This window comes from Stomoxys calcitrans, chromosome 4 (genome assembly GCF_963082655.1).
Source record: "Stomoxys calcitrans chromosome 4, idStoCalc2.1, whole genome shotgun sequence".
Classification (NCBI taxonomy): Eukaryota; Metazoa; Arthropoda; class Insecta; order Diptera; family Muscidae; genus Stomoxys; species Stomoxys calcitrans.
Genome location: NC_081555.1, coordinates 54,288,129 through 54,313,025, shown reverse-complemented (window position 1 = coordinate 54,313,025; position 24,897 = coordinate 54,288,129). Strand labels below are relative to the sequence as shown.

The following is a 24,897-nucleotide window of genomic DNA, read 5'->3' as shown; positions in this document are numbered from 1 at the left end:
CAGCGGCTACGTTGGCTAGGTCATGTTGTCAGAATGGATGGAGAAGCTCCAACAAAGAAGTTTTTTCTGAAGAACGTTAGACTTTATTAACGATAAAAGTACATGTTTCCTGCGATATCTTGCAAGAATTTGTGACAAATGTAAGTTTTTTACTCTGACAATACGTGTTATTCATGATATTTAGAACGTGTTCTTCGAAGTTTCAACTAGTTTTTCTTTATTTATTAATTAATTTAAAGCCAAACGTTTAAAATGGATTGTGCACATTGAAAGATAAATGGCGTAAAAGATACCAAGCAATGTATGTGCCTTAGAAATTCTTGTTGGGTATTTTTTGTACCTGGCAGCCATTTGTGTGTTGCTGTAATGATTTTCATTAGAAACAATTCCATTGTTTAAATAAATTTCTTTTAAATTTTGTTTTCAGAAAAAAATTGATTAGTTAAAATTTTTGTCTTTCGAAACATTTTATTGAAACTTTTTCTTTAGAAAAACTTTCGTTGAAATTTTGTTTTTAGAGGAAAATTGGTCGACATTTCATTTTTAAAAATAATGTTATTGAAACTTTTCCTAAAGAAAAAATTTAGAACAATATGAATTAAATTTTTTCTTAAATATTTTTTTTTTTAATATTGCCTTTAAAAATTTTGTTAAAAAAAAATTGTAAAATTATGTTTTAAAAACATTTGATTAAAAAATTCTATATAAAAATTGCATTAAAATTTTGTGTTAAGACAACACTTCACTTAAATTGTATATGTATAGAAAACATTTCATTAAAATTTTATGTTTGGAAAAATTTTATTAAATTTTGTATCAGAGGACGAATATTGCCACAAAGGAACAGGGGCAAACTTCTGACATATCATGAGCGCAGTCCGATTCAAGTTTAAGCTCAATGATGAGGGGCCTCCTTTTTATAGCCGACTCCGAACGGCCGTTCGGTCCATAACCTGAAATAGCTGCCATATAAATCGATCGAGGATTTTGACTTCTTGAGACAGTAGGGGACGCAATTTTTATCCGATTTCGCTGAAATTGTTCATGAGGTGTTTTGTTATGACTTCCAATAACTGTGCTTAGTATGGTTCAAATCGGTACATAACCTGATATTGCTGCAATATAAAACGATCTGGGATCTTGACTTCTTTAGCCCCCACAAGGCGCAATTCTTATTCAAATGGACTGAAATATTACTATTACATGATATAGCTCCAATAGCATAACAATTCTTTTTCATTATTCTTAGTTTGTCTAAAAAAAGATACCGCGCGAAGAACTCGAGAAATGCGATCCATGGTGGAGGGTATATTAGATTCAGCCCGGTCGAATTTAGAACTCATTTACTTGTTTTTTAATTGATAATTGCCTAAATTTCAATCACTATCGTAATCGAAAAAACGTAATTTTCGATTACATTTTATTAGAAACAATTTTCGTGATATTTTTTCTGTGTATTACAGAGTGCTTCAAAAGGCAATTATCAAATACAATAATTTAAAGCAACATCAGTAATTGGTGCAGTTGAATGAAGGCAAATCGAAAGTAATGAACTTATGAATGTCTTATAAAAGTGAATGGCTGCATTCCGTTCTCTGATACTAATCTCCGTTTCCATTTCCAAAGTCGAGGCAAAATTGATCGACTCCCTAGTCCTACACACAGCGCAATTCCACTAAGATGGTCATCCATAACCGATTTATAAAATTTTGTGACAAAAAAAATCAATCGATTTTGATCGTCATAAGTAGTATTCATTTATTTGTTTGGTTTTTTTATTATTCTTTCATATAAGGATAAAGCATAACATTTCCAAACTTATAATAAATAAAATGAAAAATTGTTTAAATTACATAACATATTGTGGGTAACATGGAAAATGTTCATGTAAACGTTATTGAAAAAATATCTTCGCACTACATAAATTGTAATACAATAAATTGTACTCCATTTGATGGGCATTCACTCGTCGTTCAGTGAGAACCAGTGTCTGTAACAGCTTCTCATTCTCATTTTTCTGCAAGGCAGCTGCATTGGTATTCGATTTTGATGAAGTCATCTCTCCTAAATTATTGATTTCCAACAGCATTTCTTTGATTTTACGTCGTTCGGCCTCGAAACGTTCCCTCACGGTGGTGAACCATTGTAGAGAATTAAAATCCCCAATTTGATCAAGTAGTTTAAGGATGTAAGCAAGTCCCACAGCAAAACCATCGTCGAAAAGAACAGCTTCATCACGATCTTTTTTGTTTATTTTTGATTTAACCGCCAGCATGTTTTCGACATAATTCATAATCAGCGGCGGAACAATGAGGAAAAAGTTTCGCAAATGCAGGTTATGGGGATTTCGAAAAAAAGGCTGGAAAGCATCGAGTAGTAGCTGGCATATATGTATGTACAAATCAAAAATATATTATTAGGAGAATAAAGACAACGGTAAAGCAAAATTGGGTTAGTTGAAAAGTATGATATTTATGTAATTATAAAACTCATAGAAAATTTAAGGTTAATAGTAAATGTTAATTCGCAGTAACTCGAATTAGCAGTGGCCGGGCATCAAGGCAGCAGTGGCCGGGCATCAATGCTGAAAGTGACACACCAATTAGGCTTACTACAGTTAGTAGTCGTTGTAGCAGTGTGTGTGCCGATGAAGGACTTCACCGGTTCAATCCGATACGCACAACCGGTTGTCATGGGATGTCTGCCTATGATCTTAAATGCCTGGGTTCGAAATCTGGCGAGAACATCGGAAACAAGTAAAAAGGCGTTAAGTTCGGCCGGGCCGAACTTTGGATACCTACCACCTCGGGTATATATGTGAACCACCTTTCATCTAAATCCGGTGAAAATTGCATACTTTATGTCCCATAGCAGTTATATCGAAATATGTTCCGATTGGGACCAAATACTTATAAGTACAAGTCATTATTTAATTGTGTATAACAAAATATAGGCCTTTTTAGTAGTTATATCTAAAAATAAAGCGATCTGAAGCGAGAGCGATGAAAGCGAGCGAGATTGGTCTATATGGCAGCTATATCCAAATCTGGTCCGATCTGAGTAAAATTGAAGAAGGATGTCGAAGGGTCTAACACAACTCACTGTCCCAATTTTCGGCGACATCGGGCATAAATGCGCGTTTTATTTAATTTCAGCAAAATCGGATAATAAATGTGGATTTTATGGGCCTAAGAGCCTAAATCGGAGGATTGGTCTATATGGCAGCTATATCCAAATCTGGACCGATCGGAGCCAAATTAACGAAGGATGTCGAAGGGCCTATGAGAACGCACTGTCCCAAATTTCAGCAAAATCGGTTAATAAATGTGGCTTTTATGGGCCTAAGACCCTAAATCGAAGGATCGATCTATATGGCAGCTATATCCAAATCTGGACCGATCTGGGCCTAATTGACGAGCGATGTCGAAGGGTCTAACACAACTCACTGTCCCAAATTTCAGCAAAATCGCATAATAAATGTGGCTTTTATGGGCCTAAGACCCTAAATCGGAGGATCGGTCTATATGGCAGCTATATCCAAATCTAGACCGATCTGGACCAAATTGACGAAGAATATGGAAGGGCCTAACACAACTCACTGTCCCAAGTTTCAGCAAAATCGGATAATAAATGTGGTTTTAATGGGCCTAAGACCCTAAATCGGCCGATCGGTCTTTATGGGGGCTATATCAAGATATAGTCCGATATAGCCCATCTTCGAACTTAACCTGCTTATGGACGAAAAAAGAATCTGTGCAAAGTTTCAGCTCCATATCTCTATTTTTAAAGACTGTAGCGTTATTTCAACAGACAGACGGACGGACATGTCTAGCTCGTCTTTGATTTTTACGCTGATCAAGAATATATATACTTTATAGGGTCGGAAATGGATATTTCGATGTGTTGCAAACGGAATGACAAAATGAATATACCCCCATCCTTCGGTGGTGGGTATAAAAATGTTCGGCGGTGGTTATCCCCTCGTAGTGCTATGTAAAACTTATGCCCAAAGAGGTGTAGCACAGCGGCACGCTGTTCGGACTTGGCTATAAAAAGGAGGACCCTTATCATAGAGCCTAAACTTGAAGCGTAGAAGCTTGATCCCGTTTCTTAGTGGAATGTTCATGAATTCAATTCAATTCGAATTCAAGTCATGAATTTACAATTTGTAACTTCTACATTGTCGTTCTTGCCGCTTATTTCTCTGCAAGAAAGTTGACAACTGCCACCAAATCTTCAGCCATATTTGCTGTGTTTTATTTTACAAAAAAGTCGCCCGGCATATACTGTGAAGGTGCACCTGTATCCAAAATTTCAGAGCTGTAGCTCATTCCATAAAAAGTACAATTTTAAGCGTTTTAGTACATAAATGCTTAATTTCAAAAATAAACTTCTAGAAGTACACTATATACGGTTAAGGTGTACCTGTATCCAAATTTTAGAGCTTTTGGCAAATGTGTAAAAAACGTACCATTCTGTGTGTTTTGGTACCTAAATGTACGAATTTATATCATAGTCAAGTCGTCTAGTCGCCCGATACATACTATCAAGGTGTACTTGTATCCAAAATTTCAGAGCTTTAGCTCAATCCATAAAGAAAGTACGATTTAGTATCAAAATATACGAATTTCAAGTTGCCCGTATATACTATCAAGGTGTTCCTGTATCCAAAATTTCAGAGCTTTAACTCAACTTGCAATGAAACCCCAATTCTGTACACCCATTTTTGCGCAATAGCATTCTCTACGCCAAATTTCGAAGTTCTAGCTCGCCCTGTGCAAAGTTTACCTACTTCGTACTTTTTTGGTACTTCTTAGTACTTAAATGTCCAAAAACTGTTTTACTCTTTCATTTGAGTCCAAGTTCATTCATTCATCGCGCTGGGTAAACATTCATCATTTTGTACTTTTCAGAACCTTAGCGTACGAATATCACAAAATCACACCTTAGTTTGCGCGTATCACCCAAGACCTACATTCCTGCAAAATGTCATGAATCTAGCTTTAGCCATTTGGCATGAGCATCGCAATATGGATTTAGACAAGGTTTTGGTACTACTAACTACTTTTACTTTTACTTACTTTAATTGGCTATGACAGAACATTTGTTCCACTAGCCGAACGTAGAATTCTGCGCTCATTCTAAAATCTCTGACACCAAGTTTCGAGGTGTCTCCCACTATTTGATCTTTCCATCGGGCTTTTGGTTGTTGTTGAAGTTGTAGCAGTTTATTGTGTTCTATATTTCGTCTGCTTGATTCTGTTGAGTGTCAAGACCCAGGAAATCTGCGACTAAGATGGGGTGCGTCCACAGGGATCTGGGTCTGAGTCGAGTGGGTCTGGCCGGGCAGTTAAACAGGTGACATGTATCGTGCGGTCCCTGGTTACAATCGGGACATACATCTTGCATCTGCCGGAACGTAATTGAGCCAGAACATGACCTAGCCTACGCAGCCGTTGTATTTTAATGCGTGTAACTATCCTATCGTCGTCATACAGCTCGTTTCCAACTTTCTCCATTTTCTTTATCTGCTCGGTTGTACAAGGCGTTTTGGGATTTGAAACCATCCATTTCGTCGTATCTCCATTTACTGCCGGACTCATTTTCACTTCCGGTGACCGACCTATTGTATGATGTCGATGTTGTCGGTATAGGCGAGTAGCATGTGTTCTCTTGTGATTAGTGTGCCATATCTATTCACATCTACATTTGGTATAATCTTCTCCAGCGGGATATTAAAGAGATCACACGATAGGCTGTCTCCTTGTCTGAAACCTCGTTTGGTATTAAATGGTTCCGATAGATTATTTCCTATTCTTACTGAAGAACGCGTATCAGCAAGTGTCATCCTGTAGAGTCCTATTAATTTTGCAGGTATACCAAATTCAGACATGGCTTGAAAAACCTTTGAACGTAAAGGGGTATCGAAAGCGGCTTTTCATTTGCTTTTTCTTTCCTGCGGAATTGACGTTCTCTGGGTTTCTTGGGGGAGGCTTCCGGTAACCAAGTACGGATTTCGCGGCATTTTCCATGTAATGCGCAATGGTTTGCCACTGCGCCATTATATCATCGCAACAAGGAGTGCTTTCATCAAGCAGTTGGGTCAGTCGAGTGGTATGCCGTTGCCATCTGTTGTGTTTGCAGCTTTCTGCAACTCACCGTTCCAAATTTTAGTGATACTGGGTAATAAATGCAGCAAATTATCGGCTTTGCCCCTCGGCAAAATCGGTAGACCGGTCTAAATGGCGGCTGTATCGAAATATAGTCCGATTTGAACTATATTCGGTATGCATGCGGCTTTTATGTAATTTTTGACGCTCATTCCATACAAGTTGGTGTAGAGACGAAGCCTATTGAAATTGGAAAAAATCGGTTCAGATTTGGATATAGCTCCCATATTCATGTTCGTCCGATTTTGAGAAATATTGCAATAAAGTGCTCATTTTCTTATGACTGTTTAAATTACTGGTGAGTTTCATAGAAATCGGTTCGGATTTAGATATAGCTGCCATATATGTATATCGACCGATTTTCTCTTCTAGACACACTGCAGGCGCATTTATTGATCAATCTTGCCAAAATTGTGCACAACGCTTTTCTCGAAGTCTACCACAATATCTAAGAAGTTTGGTTCGTAATCGGTTCAGATTTAGATGTAGCTCCCATACATATTTTCGCCAGATTTTTGGTCATTTGCAATAATGTTGTCATCTGTGAACTAAGATCCAAACAATACTAAATCTAATAGCACAGACAAATAATAATTTGTACTTGTGGGATATAGGCAAATGAGTAACCATACGTCTTTACCCAACTCATGCAGAAACTTTCAGTGAAGATGTTTAGCTTGGGACAAATTTTTTTTCTTTGTAGGGCCTTCTGAAGGGTAGAAGTGGTTGGAAATGTTGTATTTTGCTGCCTACTTCAATTTTTACACATGTATGGAATTTTGGGATATGTATATGGCAGTTGTCTCCAAATTACATATTTGATCGACACAGGACTACGACGTACATAAATAGCTTTAGACCCGAAAAGGTTCAGCGACATTGATATGAACAAGTGCTGTATATGCTAACGTGCACATTAAGAGGTACTACTAAATGTTTAAGCACTCATACTTGTCACATGAGTGTGCTTTCATTGGACACCCCCATATTAATGCTTTGATATACAAATTACTGCAACTTGACATTGGCATGAACATACATGTGAAAGTGCGCATACCTCCAAGCAATATGTCTGCCACCAACATATTCGTCGCAACATTTTGCCACTTTGATTTTTAATGAAAATGTGAATTGTGTTGTTTTATGTTGAAGGTATATGATCGCACATACACAAGCACGATGTGTTGGATGGCCAACAAATCTTAAAGTTTAACTAAATCGTTTTGTTTTTCTTTGCAATGAAAAGTGAATTGATTAATCTCATTGCATTTAGTTGCAGTCTAAGTAGTAGCAGGCTCATGCTGCAATGAATGTCTCTTTGCTATATATATATATAGATTTTTGTAATTTATTTGGTGTTAAAAACAAACCAAAGATAAAATGAAAGGCAAATAACCTTAACACATCTCTCTCTTACAAAAACAAAAATCACAACGATGCTAAGTGATTGTACTCCTGGCGAATTTGCTTCTTGGGGATCGATCAATTGCTGTTTCCCTTTACTCGAGAAGAGACACGGTAGAGCGGTGCGGCGGGCATCTCATTAGTGCGATATAGTAATGGTCAAAAAGGTATTTTGTTGTTTGTGTTATAGCCACTTATGGATATCTTTTCAAAACAGTTCGAACAAATTGAAAGTCTGACATTTTGTTTTCAGATAATAACGCGTTCAAATTCTTACACCTGCGACCATTGTGGTAAAGCCTTCAAGTTCAAAGGAAATTTACGTTATCATCTATTCAGCCACATTCCTGGAGAGGGTAGGTACACTTGCGATATTGATCAATGTGGTCGCACATTTAAGAATCCCAAACGATTGAGTGATCACCGGAGACGTTACCATTTGAATAGGGAAAACTACATTTGTGAATACTGTGGCTACCAGACGCGTATAAAATGCAATCTGGCTGTCCATATGCGCCAAAGACATACGGGTGAAAAGCCGTATTGCTGCGAATACTGTGCCATTGGCTTCTCTTCGTCATACCAATTAAGTGCTCATAAGAGCAGCCACGAAGAACGATTTGCAAATGATGACAATGATGATGGCCGTCATTGGTCGTATTGTCCGATATGTGGCGAAAAATTCGCAAATAGCAAAACGTTGTATCATCATAAATCAACACATACCGAAGAAAAGGAATACAAGTGCGAACTATGCGCTAAAACATATCAGCAATCGTCAGGACTATCTCGTCATAAGAGATGGCATAAGAGCCAACAGGCAAAATGCATGAATACTATGGTTGATAAAGAGTACACCAAATAAAAGAACCGCTAATAAATAAAATTCTTGGTTAAATCAAGTAAAATTGAGTTACTATCTATACTTGATAAAACCAGGGGGCGAATTACTGCTTTCAGATTAAATATTATTTAAAATTTTTAATCTCAAAACACACCGTACAAATTTTGTATAATGTATCTGATTGTTAATCTCATAACAGCAGCACTGCGCCTTTTGATATAGTACATTTGGGTGTTACTCCAATAAAAACAGCAAATTTTTTTCATCCAAAGATGTAGAAAAAATGTAGTTTAATATTTTCAATGTTTTTTTTAATCGGTTAACCAAATGTAATTTAAATAAGTTCTTGGGAACTAATACGAAAAACGCAACGTAAAGTCGGCATAAAAAAAATTCACCAAAGATACTATAACAGGTAAACCGACTAAAAATTCTGCAAGTGTTTGGCGTAACCCTTTTTAAAGCACCTATCCTAAATAGGCAAAAATGGATATGTTTATGTTCCATGCAAGCGTATAACTTGGCATATGCAGTGTTAATTCTACATTACTTCCCAAAATCTAGGAATGGAATAAATGTTGTCACTTTAGAAGTACATAAAATGCTTTTAGAATAACTTCCAATTTATTTTTCTAGGTAGTGTACACCTAATTGAAAGGATGAAAAAATCACTTGGCGTTTATAAAATTCTAATTCTACGACAAATTTCAAGAAGTTTTGCCGAAGGAATCATGCTTTCGGGATTTATGTTTAACCTCCAATGATGCTCTTTTTATACCCACCATAGGATGGGGGTATACTAATTTCGTCATTCTGTTTGTAACTCCTCGAAATATTCGTCTAAGACCCCCTAATGTATATATATTCTTGATCGTTATGACTTTTTAAGTCGATCTAGCCATGTCCGTCTGTCGAAAGCACGCTAACTTTCGAAGGAGTAAAGCTAGCCGCTTGAAATTTTGCACAAATACTTCTTATTAGTGTAGTTCGGTTGGGATTGTAAATGGACCATATCGGTCCATGTTTTGATATAGCTGTCATATAAATCGATCTTGGGTCTTGACTTATTGAGCCTCTAGAGTGCGCAATTCTTATCCGATTGGGATGAAATTTTGCATGACGTGTTCTGTTATGATATCCAACAATTTGTTATGATTTCCAACAACTGTTCCAATTATGGTTTAAATCGGTCCATAACCTGATATAGCTGTCATATAAACCGATCTGGGGTCTTGATTTCTTAAGCCTCTAGAGAGCGCAATTTCTATTCGATTTGACTGAAATTTCGCTTGAAATATTTTGTTGTGACTTCCAACAACTGTGCCAAGTATGGTTTAAATCGGTCCATATAAACCGATCTTGAATCTTGACTTCTTGACCGACTAGAGGTCGCAATTCCTATTCAATTTGGCTGAAATTTTGCATGGGGTGTTTTATGATGATGATGCTATGATTTCCAACAAATGTGCCAAATATGGCTGAAATTTTGTACAACGGCTCCTCCCACGAATCGGTCTTTCGCCTGATACAGCTCCCATATAAACCGATCTCCCTATTTTACTTCTTGAGCCCCTCAAAGGCAAAATTCTTATTCGATTTGGCTGAAATTTTACACATAGACTTCTACTGTGGTCTCCAACGTTCAATTCAATTAACACAATTCTTTTCTTTTATCCTTTGTTTGTATAAATAGAGATACCGGGAGAGAACTCGACAAATGCGATCCATGGTGGAGGGTATATAAGATTCGGCCCGGCCGAACTTAGCACACTTTTACTTGTTGGGTTTTCTCTTCGAGAAGAAATGGCTGAGGCCTCAACTTATACTCATAAATAAAATGTAGATACTTTTACACACATTGAAGTTAGTATCGGAAACAGCAGCAACTTAGTGGCCACCATGAATTCGCTTTTAAATTTATAATCATCGGCCTGCAAATGTAAAATTTTTCTCTATTTATACCATCTGTTGAAAACAAATATATGCTACGATATGCGATCGTCAACGCACCTACAATCCCATGACCCGATTGAGTCCATCATCGGCAAGGGCTGCCGCCTCAGTGTACCTGATCCCGGAGTGCCTACTCCGTACGCTTCTGGTCCATGCCGGGATTGAAAAGAACCCCGGACCATGGTTCTGTTCGGTTTGCCAGAACCGGTGGGTGCACTTCAGATCTTGCTCTAGCGGCCTGACGTCATTACAGGAGTATAGTCACATTGAAAATGTTGCAAGGTGTTGTGCGAACATAGCAGGGGGTCACAAGCGTTTTCGTCGGCTATGTGAACCCTCCGACTTCTTCCGTGCGGAAATATACACAACAGCGACTTTTATGAATTTTTCGCAAATTTTATCGTCTCATTCTCCCTTTTATTTCGATTCAGAATACCTAATTTTTTCCCTTGTAGCCATTTTCCTTTTCGAACTTAGTTTAGAAAAACCCACAAGGAATGTTATTCACAAATTTGACATGTAGACGTGGGTTAAGCCTAGGAACACGAATCTGAGGCAAAGGCCCGAAAATCTTCTCCTCAAAAGACCCTACATTGCGCAGTTTCGTCGAAATGTTCTTAAATATATGTATAAAATGTATTTTGTCCCCCATTTACTTAGATTTTGAAATATTTACTCCATATTTCTCACTTTCAATGATTAAAAATTCGAATAATCGATTTCGAAGTCGGAAAGAAAGCTGCACAGGGATACAAGTTTGGCTTTGCTTATGTTGCTGCTACGTTACTAGCTATGAATTGTTTTAAATTTTTCTGAGATGCATTTCGGCACTACGATTCAATGCTATTAGGTTTATTCGCGTTGCCATAAATATGGTAATATCATTACATGGCGGGATCGATTTCATGTTATTCAGCAGCGGTATTCAGATGAGTAATAATAACTCGTGCCAAAGTTTGGGCATATCCAACGTGTTCAAAGACAGGTTGAGAACAATAATGTGGTACTGGACTCCTGATAGATCCAGATTCTTCAGCATCAGTGTAGAAATTCCGTCGGCGCCCAACGCCTTGGATGATTTGGCGCTGCGGATGACATACGTAATTTCGTCCACAGTAAATTGCGATGGCTGTCCATCGGTTCGGAGACCACGGATATGACAATTACTTGAAGGTTGAACAACCTGGCGCATCTCTTCGACTCAGTCACAGTTACGTCGCCAAAAGTGACTGAGATCTTGTCAACCCGTCTACTGGGGTTTGAGAGTGACTTAACAGTAAACAACAGCTTGCCTAAACCGGTACCGAAGTTACATTGCCAAGTGTTCGAGCCACAAATTCCACTTATGTTCGTTAACTACCCTGTTAATTTCCAGATTCAACTCGCTGATGTTGGGATTGGTGGACTTCGTGCGACTTCGTACGACAGCCTACGCCGGGAAATTGGGCCGCACTTGGGGTATTTGTATAAAGCGAGAGGCACCTGCGTTAATGATGTCTCGGAATTTGCTATCGACAACAAACATATTTTAGGGAGGTGTCAGTTCACAGAAGCGGCGACTGGTGTAGTCTCTGAAGCCGACCCAATCGGTCTGATCCCAAAGAAATGACGCCTTGCCAGGACACGTCACTAAGGAGATCAAGGGATGTAATGGAAATGTCTGGCGAGATGCTGCACCTCCTTATTATCCTAGTGGGATATCCTCATTCAATCTCTTTGCAGTACGAAGGTGGTCGGAAGGAAGCCGACCCAATCGGTCTGATCCCAAAGAAATGACGCCTTGCCAGGACACGTCACTAAGGAGATCAAGGGATGTAATGGAAATGTCTGGCGAGATGCTGCACCTCCTTATTATCCTAGTGGGATATCCTCATTCAATCTCTTTGCAGTACGAAGGTGGTCGGAAGGGTCATATGGTCCGACGACGAGGACGCGGAAGGCGACGACGACGATGCTTGTGACCCACTGCTGTCTATGTTCGCACAGCACCCTGCAACATATTCAGTTTCTGTCAAACCGAACAGAACCACGATACGGGGTTCTTTCCAATCCCGGCACTAACCAGAAGCGTGCGGAGAAGGCACTCCGGGATGTGTCTCTGCCATGAAGAAAAAAGACGAAAACGTATACTGAGGCTGCAGCCCTTACTGTTGAGGACTCCATCGGCTCAATACGGTGTGTACAACCGTCTGCCATGAGATTGAGCGTCGTATGCAGTTTTGGTGGCCTCTGACTGTTTTTTTAATTTTTTATGGTATAACTTAACAGGACTATGACATGCTGTCACAGAAATCAAGCATTCATTTATTTGGCTTGTGCAGCCGTTTAGTTCAAGTATATGCTCCGACTCGGGTCGTGGCTCTCATTCCAAAGGACGTCATCTAGAGAGGGTTTGGATGTTATATTTGTTTCATTGTTTGGTTTCATTAATCATATATCCTATGATATCATAACGTGACGCATCCGATTCTGGGCTGGGACTGCCAGCTAATCTATTCAATTAGCAATGTAATTAGTAGCCACCACTTATATTTGAAAGGTTTTCCCCTATCCGCCTCCTGTGCACGAATTCTTTAAGTGTTATAGGTTAAACATTGGATGGGATTTGATTATAGTTCAGCCTAAACGTTATAAGGACAATATAATACTCAATACTTAATATCTTGGACATTCCATTAAGGAATGAGTGCAGTCCGATTAAAGTTTAAGCTCAATGATAAGAGGCCTCCTTTTTTGTGCAGAGTGCCAACGGCGTACCGCATAGCGACACCACTTGGTAGAGAAATTTTAACATGGCAAGATACCTCACCAATGTTGCCAGCATTGGTAAAGGGATAACCACCGCCGAAAATTTTTCTGGTGTTTACGCCGGTATTTGAACCCAGGCGTTTGGCGACTTAGGCGGACATGCTAACCACTGCGCCACGGTGGCCTTCAAGGACTATATAATAGGTTGTGCAAGTATCGTCGTCAAAAAGCAAAATCGTTACGGTCCATAGGTCTAATCGCCGCGGAAACATGATGACCATTGATTATTTATAGCTTGCCGATTATAGGCACTCCGTTTTTAAAGAATGAGCCGGTGCCGCTCGGCTTCTCTCCACTCGACACCGCTGATAGTCCACGACTGCAGTTGCAGCTACTCCTACGGAGCAGTCGTTCCAATATCCGCAACCTGTGGACGCGCCCGGTACCTCTCAGCTGGCTTCTCATGATCGCATGATAACGATGAACAACACACCAATCCCACGATAGTACCCTCTCACAGGAAGTGCAGTGAAATGCGACAGATGCTACGGCAACAGCGAAGGCGATTCAACGCCAAGACATGAGTTTGTCTGCTGATTGGCACTTAGCTTAAGCATCCATTAATTCTCTCCCGCGGTGGATAGAGAAGAGCTACAATCCACAATATAATTTCATCATCTGTTTTTTCTGTGCGCATATTTCGACCTTTGAAGTCATTTGGATGTCCTCTGGAAGTTTCGTGCCAAAGAAAAGAGCAAAGGGTCGAGTACATTGACATTTTTTCTCAGTTTGCTGTATAAGTTTTGTAAGTAAGGAAGTTTTTATTCAAAATATAGGTATATGAGATAAATGATATGGACTTGTCCCGAAATTTTTCACTTCAACTAAGCTTTTCGATAAAGAAAATATATATTTTTTCATTTTAATTACCTTAAAATATTCCGTGCTATCGGCAAAACTCTTCGCTAAATTTTTAATATTAGTTTCAACATTTTCGGCTGCGGTTTGTAGGACATCACTTAGCTCCTGTTCTTTGCAAGCACTTTCAAATTTAAGGTTTTCATCAAATTTCGGCAAATATAAACTAGAACTGTAATTGGCATGAATGCTGCCGGAGCGTATAAGCCGTATATAGCCCATAGCATTACCTATACGAATAAAATAAAAACATAATAGTTTGTCACTCATAAATGCTAGGTAAGGTTGAAAAGAGGGAGCGGATATTAATCCGCCCCATGCCACTATGTACATACACCTAAGTAAGTCCATAGTTGGACAACAGCAAAAAAAAACACTTTTCACTTACCAACGTGAGTTATAACTTTTCGAAATAAATCCATATATGTCTGCCTATCCTTAGCCAGACCCAATTTGCGTATATCCTTATTGAAGGCATCAGCTCTTTCGTACGAATATAACGGGTATTTATCCTGTTGTTTGCATTCGGCAAAGGATCGCAACTCCTTCATGAGGCGAGACTTGATTTGTTCATCATACAAAAATTGAGAGAAGGTGTAAAATTTCTGCCTCAAAAATTGATATGTAAAATTAACGGTTGTATTTATCACTCCGGTGCCATGGGTGCGCAGAGAATTCGCCACATGCCTAATGCCAATGGTGTCCAAATGCTTGTTGTTACTGTGTTGCTCGACAAATATCTGCGAATTCATGTTGTACACATAAGAACTGACAAACACATGAATTTTGCGCATGATTTCTAAAATATCAATGCCTTGCTCTAGCGTTTGATTTGGCAAATAATCTTCGACTGGATTCAAGAGTAATCGGTTGTTGGCCAAATGTCTCATTTCCTCATAGGTTTTCCAATCGTGCAGAGATATGGTGGTTAGATTATAGAACATTGCACTCAAATAGTTTTCAATGTGATCTCTTAAAATCAAATAATTGCCATTCACTTCCACGGGACAAATGTGGATCAGTTCTTTGTAGTCGTTGATGCCCTGGTCGAAGGGATTCATTTTCTCTACTTGTAAATTGACATGAACCTCTAAACGTAGAAATATTTCAATTTGTGCGCAAAGTTTGCTAATGATCTCGCTGCGAACATTTTCAAAAATAGATTTTTGCAAATCTTCAGAAAGTTTAGAATTGTCGAACTGGTGTAGATTGAAACGATCATTGTGTTCGCTTGATGCTTTGATCAGATACTAAAAGGAAAGAAAAATTGGTGGCTTTTCACGTTTTCAAATTCTAAATCCTCCTGAAAACAGATGTTACCTGGAATGAATGGAAATCTAGCTTTTTGTCAACAATCTGTTTGAGATAGGCTTTCAAAATAGACTGATGCCAATATAAAAATGATGTATCACAAATCTGTTTAATGTGTTCCTGGAAATCGCTAATCATCTCAATTCGCTGCACCAACAAACGAAACCGTTCAAATTGTTCCATGGATAATAATTTATTACTTCCATTGCACGCAACATCGAATGCGAGTTTGGCCACCAGTATCCGCACTTTGCTGGGCGGTCCGTATAAACAGCGCTCGGCAATTTTTAAGGCTGACAAGGCGTCGACACCTTTGTCCCTTAGCTTGGAGGATAACAATTTTTTCTTACAAGTGTTTAGCAAATGTAAAACTTTATACTGAAAGTACTGGGATATGCAATGAATTATTCTGCTTATATTGGAGGCATGGTCATTAAAGGAGATCTGTATCATTTTCAACATCTCCAAAAGTTTACATATGGCCATTAAAGTCTGCTTGCTCATGGCGATTTGTAAATTCTCATGCGAACTTACAATGCCCTTCACCAAGTAACTCAAATGGCCTGCCGTTCGTACGCCTTCGATAAGGGATTTCGACAACTCCTTGAATTGCTCTATTCGTTGCTCGAAAGGACCTCGACTCAATGCCTTATTGACTTTCAAGGACCACAAAGCAATGTCGCCACAATATGTACGACAATCTTTAGTCAATTTTTGTCCATGCAATTGTAAAAATAGTTGTTGTTGCCTTCTTAAATCCAAAAGATTTCTTCCATGTGATTTAACCAGGGAAAATGCATTTTTTGTAAGGAAGCTCAATGAAGACCAAGGTATGTTGCCAATCAAAATAATGCCTTGATGTTTTGCATTTGCCTCAAACAGATGTTTTACCAATTTTGCATCTACTTGACCACAAAAGTCATGAAAAACTACACAAAATGCATTCAGCCGTATGATTTGAGGGATATCGGTGAAAGTGTTCAATTCGCCGGGATTTATCTTATCAATGTCAATTAATTGCTGTTTAAGATAATCATTAAATTGTCTATTTAGTTGACCCATGCCGCGAGGTCCAATCTTTTCTTTTAAGCCAAATGTGCTGTCAAGAAAATGCTGAAAAAATATACATGCAGTGTAGTGCAGTGCAAATATACATGCGAAAACAAATGAAATAAATTAAAACAAAAGAAAAATTGAAACAAAGTAATAAAATTGAAAATTTAAGTACGAAAAAGAATTATTTATAATTAAAATGAAGATTATAAGTAAAATCTGGTATTGAAAATCGTGTAGTGAAACGAAGGATAATAACGCAATTTGGCGACAACAATCACTGTGCTATATATATATATATATATATATATATATATATCTCGGAAGGTCCTTCTCAGTAATACCAAGTCTAGATACAACCAAACCTTCTGTCTTCCTAGGGTAAGGTTGGAGGTCATTTATCGAAGCCACACGGCTTATCTACTTCAAATTCTCTTAATATTGCTGATGCAAACTGCCATATTCGCCATAGTACTCGAAAAACAAAATTGGATACCATCAGTTTATAATCGCTTCGACAGGTAGGAATCCATGAGTTAAACAGCACAGGCCCGAAATTTTAATCTGTCTGCAAGTTTTGATATTAAAATATCATGACATACTGTGTCAAAACGCTGGAATCTAGGTCTAGTAGGACCAAAAAACAGACACTATTGTTTCAATTTTCGATCTAATATTCTCTGCGACGTCCAGAAGAACCATGGCGCTTTGCCTATCAATCAGCAAATTGTTGTTAGTTATAAATTCATTAATTTGTTTATGAAGGATAGTTTCAAATGCCTATGACAATACTGACAGTATTGCGATTGGCCTATATTCACCTCTCCCCTTACGAAAAGGTATAATCCTCACCCTTTCCCAGCTCCTTGGGAAGGTAGATGTCATTTAGACGTGATTGAGTAACGTAAGGAAGAAAGTGTGGTATTATTGTCTTCAGAAATCTTGGATCAATATTGAGCAGTCCAGAGGACGATGATTTCATGCCACTAATGGTTTAGAAAACATCAAGCTGAGTCACTGCCTGGAATCCAAAATCTACATTGGGATATATATATATATATATATATATATATATATATATATCTCGGAAGGTCCTTCTCAGTAATACCAAGTCTAGATACAACCAAACCTTCTGTCTTCCTAGGGTAAGGTTGGAGGTCATTTATCGAAGCCACACGGCTTATCTACTTCAAATTCTCTTAATATTGCTGATGCAAACTGCCATATTCGCCATAGTACTCGAAAAACAAAATTGGATACCATCAGTTTATAATCGCTTCGACAGGTAGGAATCCATGAGTTAAACAGCACAGGCCCGAAATTTTAATCTGTCTGCAAGTTTTAATATTAAAATATCATGACATACTGTGTCAAAACGCTGGAATCTAGGTCTAGTAGGACCAAAAAACAGACACTATTGTCTTCAATTTTCGATCTAATATTCTCTGCGACGTCCAGAAGAACCATGGCGCTTTGCCTATCAATCAGCAAATTGTTGTTAGTTATAAATTCATTAATTTGTTTATGAAGGATAGTTTCAAATGCCTATGACAATACTGACAGTATTGCGATTGGCCTATATTCACCTCTCCCCTTACGAAAAGGTATAATCCTCACCCTTTCCCAGCTCCTTGGGAAGGTAGATGTCATTTAGACGTGATTGAGTAACGTAAGGAAGAAAGTGTGGTATTATTGTCTTCAGAAATCTTGGATCAATATTGAGCAGTCCAGAGGACGATGATTTCATGTCACTAATGGTTTAGAAAACATCAAGCTGAGTCACTGCCTGGAATCCAAAATCTACATTGGGACCGGAATTCAAATCAGCACCGAAATATTCACGATATGTATTAACACCGAGGCCACCGTAGCGCAGAGGTTAGTATGTCCATTTGTGAGGTACTATGCCATGTTAAACTTCTCTCCAAAGAGGTGTCGCACTGCGGCACGCCGTTCGGACTCGGCTATAAAAAGGAGGTCCTTTATCATTGAGCTTAAACTTGAATCGGACTGCACTCATTTATATGTGAGAAGTTTGTCCCTGTTCCTTAGTGGAATGTTCATGGGCAAAATTTGTATTTGTATGTATTAACACTAGAAACAGGAATATCTAAATTAGTGAAACTTTAATTAAGATCATTAATCCGATTTTCCGTTTTTAATCCCATTTCTGTTTGGATCCTAAGGCGGACTCAAATCTCTCTTTATAAAAAATTGGTTTTCAAGTTCCTCGTGCCTCTCACTACTTTTCTCCCTTAAACCTTGTATATTTCTCTAAGACGTTTTGTTCGCCTACATCCTACGTCTATTTTCGTCATAAGTTTGACGATTTCACTATTCATCCACGGCTTCAGTTTGGGCCTCAGTGTTCTGGTCGTAATGGGCATATGCTTGTTAAACAATTTCTCAATATTAGATTCAATAAATGCGATTTTAAAATCCACTCCATTAATAAAGTAGACATCGTTCCAAACTATTTTATTAATATCACATATCGTGCCGTGGTGGAAAAAAAGAGCAGTAGAAGGCATTTCTGAGGAGATATTACTAGAAACAAATCTAGTAATGTATTTACGTGTGTAAAGTGAGTCCCGACCCTTCTGTTCGGCCGATATACATTTCCCAAAAGCATTTGGCTACAATTTCTAACATAAATTGTAACAATAATTTTAACAACCAGAATATATCTGTGGAGCAACGCAATGCTATACATATCACAGAGGGCAATTACAGAATTCTTCACTATCCCATGGCAGCCGGTTGTACGTACCGAATTGACCCGATTGATCTCTTCATCGGCAAGGGTTGCCGCCTCAGTGTACAACACACTGCTTAAACAACAACATAATTCTTCAATTCACTGGATTGCTAATATCCTTTTATTGCCACCAAAATGCACATACTATATTTATAAGATCTAAGAAAATCTTGTTGTTGTTGTACACTGAAGTATCAGCCCTTGCCAATGATGGACTTCATCGGGTCAATCCGGTACGTACAACCGACTACCATGGTGTCGTAAAATTTTGTTGTATATGAAGCTTGATACAAATAAACTGCTTCTTTTTGAAATAATAGCGTATAGTTTAGATGTTTCTTGAATTTGCAAAAGAAAAACGCTGTTAAAGCAACTTGCGACTCTTGATGTCTTGGACGAATTTCATACGCGATTGATCTATGCAGGAAAGACATACATATGGACATTTTTGAAAATATATAAAACACAAAATAAATAGTAGGAGATGTTTCACCAAATACATACTATATATAAAGATTTAGTAGTTCAATTGTGACTATTGAATGCCGAATTTCGTAAGTAAACGTAAACGCATCTTTCTGTTATATTTTAGTTCCAGACGGTCGACAACAAATGTCTTTAGTCAATATAGGCCAATAATCTTTTTTAGCGATATACCTTAAATTGAGTATGTATGTATAGAATATGTGCTGAGGTTCCATATCAATGCATACAATGCCATTTATGCGTTCAAAATAATCCCTAACCGACTTTTCCATCTTTCGAGTCTTTTCGAGGTCTAATAAAAAATAACCGTTATTTCAACGTATTTATTAGTCGTTCGCGTACTTTATTTGCCAGTAGAAGAGAGCGCGAGAGAGAGAGCAATTTTCTACTGGGACTTTTTTTGCCAGCAGAAATTTGCAACTTTGACCAGATGTTTTCTAAAGGTCAAAGCTAACGGCAAAATGGATCAAAAAGGTAGAGGTCAATAAAAAATATAAATATTGTTTGTTGGTAATTATTAAATTTGTTGCATTTTTATTTACTTTTAATGAAGATTCATGGCAGCTGCTAGTGTTCAGGTACAGAAACCTTGACAAATGACAATTGTTCTACATTAGAATGTAAGTGCAAAATTTGCGGAATTATTTGGAAACTTAAAAAATTAATACATTGTATCCTTCCAGACACCAAGAAAAGAGCGATTATCGGTTTCTTAAATGTTTTGATGGAATCATCGTCAACGGAGAGCTATGATGATACCAACACCGTTCCTTTGAATATGTTATAGAGGTAAGATGCTGCCATGGGATTGAGTGGGTCTAGCTGGACAGTTAAACAGGTGACACACAGTGGGATTAGAAAAAATTAGTGAAATTAGTCTGCCAACGGACGGATACAGATATTCTCAATGATAATAAAGTATCCGTAGCCGCCACATGACCAAATAGAAAGCTGCCTTAGCCTCACATCAATGGGCGTAGCAATATATCTAGCCACAACACCCAAAAGCATTAGATGGTTAGTACAAGGTCTTTGTCAACACAACAAGTGAACTTTTGTATACGGTGATGGCATGTAAAGCAGTTGTAGTCCTATGTAGCCTTCGAAATGCATGCTGATGCTCGGCGAATCGAAATTGTCCAACGAGAGGAGCGGTAGGAGTGGTCCCTCATGTGTCTTGGCTGCTGATGAGGGAAGAGAGATCGGTCTGTATGACTCTCCCTTGTCCTTTTTAGGTTTCAGTAGCAGGATAAGACTGCCCATCTTTCAAACATCGGGTACTATAAAATTGGAGGACAGGCTGAGGACAGTTCTAAGGTAATGGACTTCAGGCAGATCCAGATTCTTCAGCATTAATGTAGAGATTCTGTCTGGAACCAGCGCTTTGTGCGACATGACGCCACCGATGATACACGGTTGTTCTTGTTGTAGCAGTGTGTTGGAAAAAAAAGCCTCAATCGGGCCAATGAAGGACTCCATCGGGCCAATGCGGTGCATACAACCGGCTGCCATGGAATTGCACGGTAATTTGTGATGGCTGTACAGCGGCACGGAGATCATGGATATACAAATTGCTCCCCTTCTAGACTTTTCACTCTCGGGTCAATAAATTGACCTTCATCTAAGGAAAATACCTCACAAGTATCGCCCGTATTTTTATTTAAAAATAAAACAAAACATAAATCAGCTGTATTTCTGCAAATTTTCACCGAAAGTCGTTCACGTACTTTTGCTTGCAAATTTTTAAAGAAAGTAAAATGGCTCTTACTCTCCTGAAAATTTTGCATGGAAAAGTACGCGAACAGACCTATTTATTCATCAATAACTATCTTGACCCTTTAAAGTAATACTAATACTAATGACGTCCTTCCGTTTACAACTCATCGAAGAAATGATCTGAGACCAATGTATACGGGGCTGATCTTTGATTAAAAAATAACCGCTACTTTAATTTACTTCAAACCCAATTTATTTATCCATCAATAACTATCTTGCAACCTTCTAAGTAATTCCCCTCAGATAATTTTGGTTTACACATTCGTGCGCAGACATTTTTTCCATTCTCGAAACTCTTCTGAAACGCGTTTTTTTTTGGTTACACAAAACTTAATAGTTTCTTTGATCCGTTTTTTTGAATAGTAAAAAATCAGAGAGCACACCAAAACACGACCAAGCTCTTTGTCCGCTGAAACATAAATAACAGACATGTGTACCAATATAACAGAAAAAATGGGAAAACCGAACATAATTAGATCATGAATTTTCAAAATAACGGTTATTTTTTATACGACATCGTATATATTTGTGTCATTGGTATCACTTTTAAAGATTTTTGTTAATGGTATCTATATAATGATTATTATATATCCATACGTACCCTAAATATATGGCCACTGAAGAGAAAATCCAGTTCCTGTAAACAGTTATGAATGCCATTCAATTCTGATGTAGAACAGTTATCCCAAGATTTTCTACTGTTTGTTAATGTTTCTACAGATTTTTTGTACATCAACCAATAGCGGGCGAAATTCGAACGAAACAGGATCTCATCAAAAATGAGGATGGTAACAAACATTTGTGAGAAATGGTCGCAAATGTGCTTAAAAGAAGACATGCATAACTCAATTACAATTGCTTTCAATGTTACCCTTATACCTACTGTTAATTTGATATCCACGCTCGAGGTGTTATTCTCACTATCCAATATTGATCCACATTGATGTAAAAGATTGTTGCACAATACTATGCATCTTTGCAAGAGAAAATTCATTTGACAAAGAAATTCCATGGATTCGCTCATTTGCAACAGAATACTACTGCTCGTAGAGTTGCTTTGTTTGGTCAAGTCCACATCGGCTTCATCGCCATCGGATGCATTCTGTATCGTGAGGAGTAATTCTTCATCCTTGTATAGGAATTGCATATGCATTTGGTCTGCCTCTTTGCTAATGTCATTAATTTCGGCACACAAATGACCCAAGGTAAGTAAAATTTTATTCAATATTCTTTCTGATTCCAAGAGTTTTACTAGGGACAATTCCTCTCTATTGGCGGCATAATTGACTTGTACCAGTGGTTCTCTAGTTAAAGGCCTCTCATTATTACCACAATGATTGTTTTTCTTTGTTAGATTCTTCAGCTTTTTTTCGTGTCCCTCTAGGAAAATTCCAAAATTCTTCAGTTGCTCCTCGGCAGATGAAACTGAAATATAAAAATTCCTTGTAATTAAACAATAAATGATTTCAACGCCGGCATACTTATAGTCCCGTGGTCCATAGTTTCCAAAATTTCAACATAAACAAAGGGCGTCAGATGGTGGGATCTAATGAGTGATGAGTGAAAAAATCGATGACTAATTTTAAGCTCGAGTCATCGATTATGAAATTAAGCAATCGATTTTCGGCGCCATCTATGAGTTTGAATCCAACATCTACATATACCTTTGTAGTGGGATTCTTCACATTCACGATAATCGCTTAAGCGATGTTTCGCTATTTGCTAATCATGGTACAAGAACTTGAACTGAGTAAAATTTTTTTAATTTGTAAAATTTCCTAATGTCGAACATTGATGTGTGTGCTTTCATGTGTATGTGTGTTGTTTACATGAAAACAAAATATTTGGAAAACGAAATACTGAGCGTTGGTTGTATTTTTTTTATTCGGGTTGGGTTTTTGCAAATTGAAAAAATATGGGGAATTGAACAATGCATGATCGTTTTACGGTTCTTTGTGGTTGTGTTCGTGGCAATAACAAATCATCTGCTTGGAAGATTTGATATTTTCACCATCGCAATTTTTACATGCGTATTTTATTGTTTCCATAATTTATTCGGCTTCTATTTCTTGATGTGGTGTCTCGTTTATGAAAGGAAGTGCTGGTATACGTTTCTGACTCAACATTGAGTGAACAAGTGGGTGAAAAAAACAAGAACTTATGAATTTCTCTGGGACAGACAAATTATTAAACTTTTTCTTCTAACCTCGGCAGACATACTGTTGCCCAGCCGGCATTTGACAGTACGAGTTGTAAAAAATCCAACAATCCAAACAGTTGCACAAGTTGTTCTTGGAAAAATGACCCTACCTTTTAAGTTCTTGTACCATGGTCCCAAATATAGCTGACATTAGACGATAAGACATGTTATATGTAATTTCAAAAACAAACTAAATATGTAAACAGTAAACTTTAATATGACAAATGGATTTCGAAATAATTTGCAACTTTTCGATTAAATCGTGTTTTTATTTCATCGAACATACATGTAGATACATGCATATAAAAAAAGTACAATACGTATGAGAAGTCATGACGATTAGAGCGCGCTCTTTTCGTAAGTTATATACCACGCGCAGCACTCATGCGCATGATATAAATACCTGGAAGTGTACCGTAAACAGCTAAGTACAACTTTTTCTCGCGAAGTACACTATCTGTCAACGAGTTTTAGTTGTGTGTATGTATTATATTTAGTTAAGAACCAGAAAACACCCAAACAACGAAAAATGGCGCGAACTAGTAACATACACAAAATCAGAGTTGCACAACAACACTGATTTTGACAGATAGGGCACTCAATATTTTGTTGTTGGGCATCTTCTTTCTCGCATATTCTCTGCTCATGAACGCACACAAATTTGTTTGCGTGTGTTGGCAAAACGGCGGTCAGCTTGATGATTTGTGGTTGTTGTAGAAATGGAACCACCTTTACTTGTTTCGCCATGCATACGAATAAAGAATAGTAAAAAGGAATGTCACTAAGATTCGGTGTTACCACTGTTATAAATATTAATCGATGTCATGAAAGGTTGCCAATAAGGGGCAATAATAAATAGGGATAGGGAAAAGCTCAGAACAAATCCTAGGTAGAATTCTGCTGTCCACGAGACCTATTACGGTGGGATATATTCAGAAGTCAGAGAATGTATGGACAATGTCTAGTAAGGAAACACTATACCTACTCGTTGATACACATTTCCCGGAAATTTCTCCAACGGACAACGTAGGGCCAGAAGAGGTTGTCACTGATATGCATTCGTCGGAGGCCATTAGGGCAATTGTGTCTGAGCCGAAAATCCTTTGGGCGATAAGAAGTTTCAACTCCTTTAAGTCACCAGGCCCTGATGATGTATCACCGGTTGAATTATAAGCTGCGTCTGATAGATTGGTTAACTGGCTTAGGGAGATATACTCTGCTTGTATCAGAATGTCATATATACTTGTGGGATGGAGGAATACGAAGGTCATTTTCA

At 38.0% G+C, this 24,897-nt stretch overlaps 2 protein-coding genes across 2 annotated transcripts; one reads left to right on the top strand and one right to left on the bottom strand.

The window, feature by feature from the left end:
* Positions 1–1,757: 1,757 nt before the first annotated feature.
* Positions 1,758–23,143, bottom strand: LOC106093062 (WASH complex subunit 4). Its single transcript, XM_013260039.2, has 7 exons — positions 22,903–23,143; positions 22,305–22,846; positions 22,023–22,244; positions 15,358–16,461; positions 14,426–15,287; positions 14,050–14,267; positions 1,758–2,380 (listed from the first exon to the last, which is right to left on the bottom strand). The coding sequence occupies exons 1-7, from the start codon at positions 22,919–22,921 to the stop codon at positions 1,895–1,897; spliced, it is 3,453 nt and encodes a 1,150-aa protein (XP_013115493.2). The 5' UTR covers positions 22,922–23,143; the 3' UTR covers positions 1,758–1,894.
* LOC131996809 (oocyte zinc finger protein XlCOF19-like) lies at positions 7,656–8,845 on the top strand. The gene is made up of 2 exons (XM_059366775.1): positions 7,656–7,741; positions 7,828–8,845. The coding sequence occupies exons 1-2, from the start codon at positions 7,730–7,732 to the stop codon at positions 8,437–8,439; spliced, it is 624 nt and encodes a 207-aa protein (XP_059222758.1). The 5' UTR covers positions 7,656–7,729; the 3' UTR covers positions 8,440–8,845.
* Positions 23,144–24,897: the final 1,754 nt, after the last annotated feature.

Coding starts and splice junctions, on each gene's coding strand:
- LOC106093062 (XM_013260039.2), bottom strand. Junction 22,245..22,304: donor GCGTGGATATCAAATTAACA/GTAGGTATAAGG, acceptor TCTTCTTTTAAG/CACATTTGCGACCATTTCTC. Junction 15,288..15,357: donor TAGATTTCCATTCATTCCAG/GTAACATCTGTT, acceptor CTTTCCTTTTAG/TATCTGATCAAAGCATCAAG.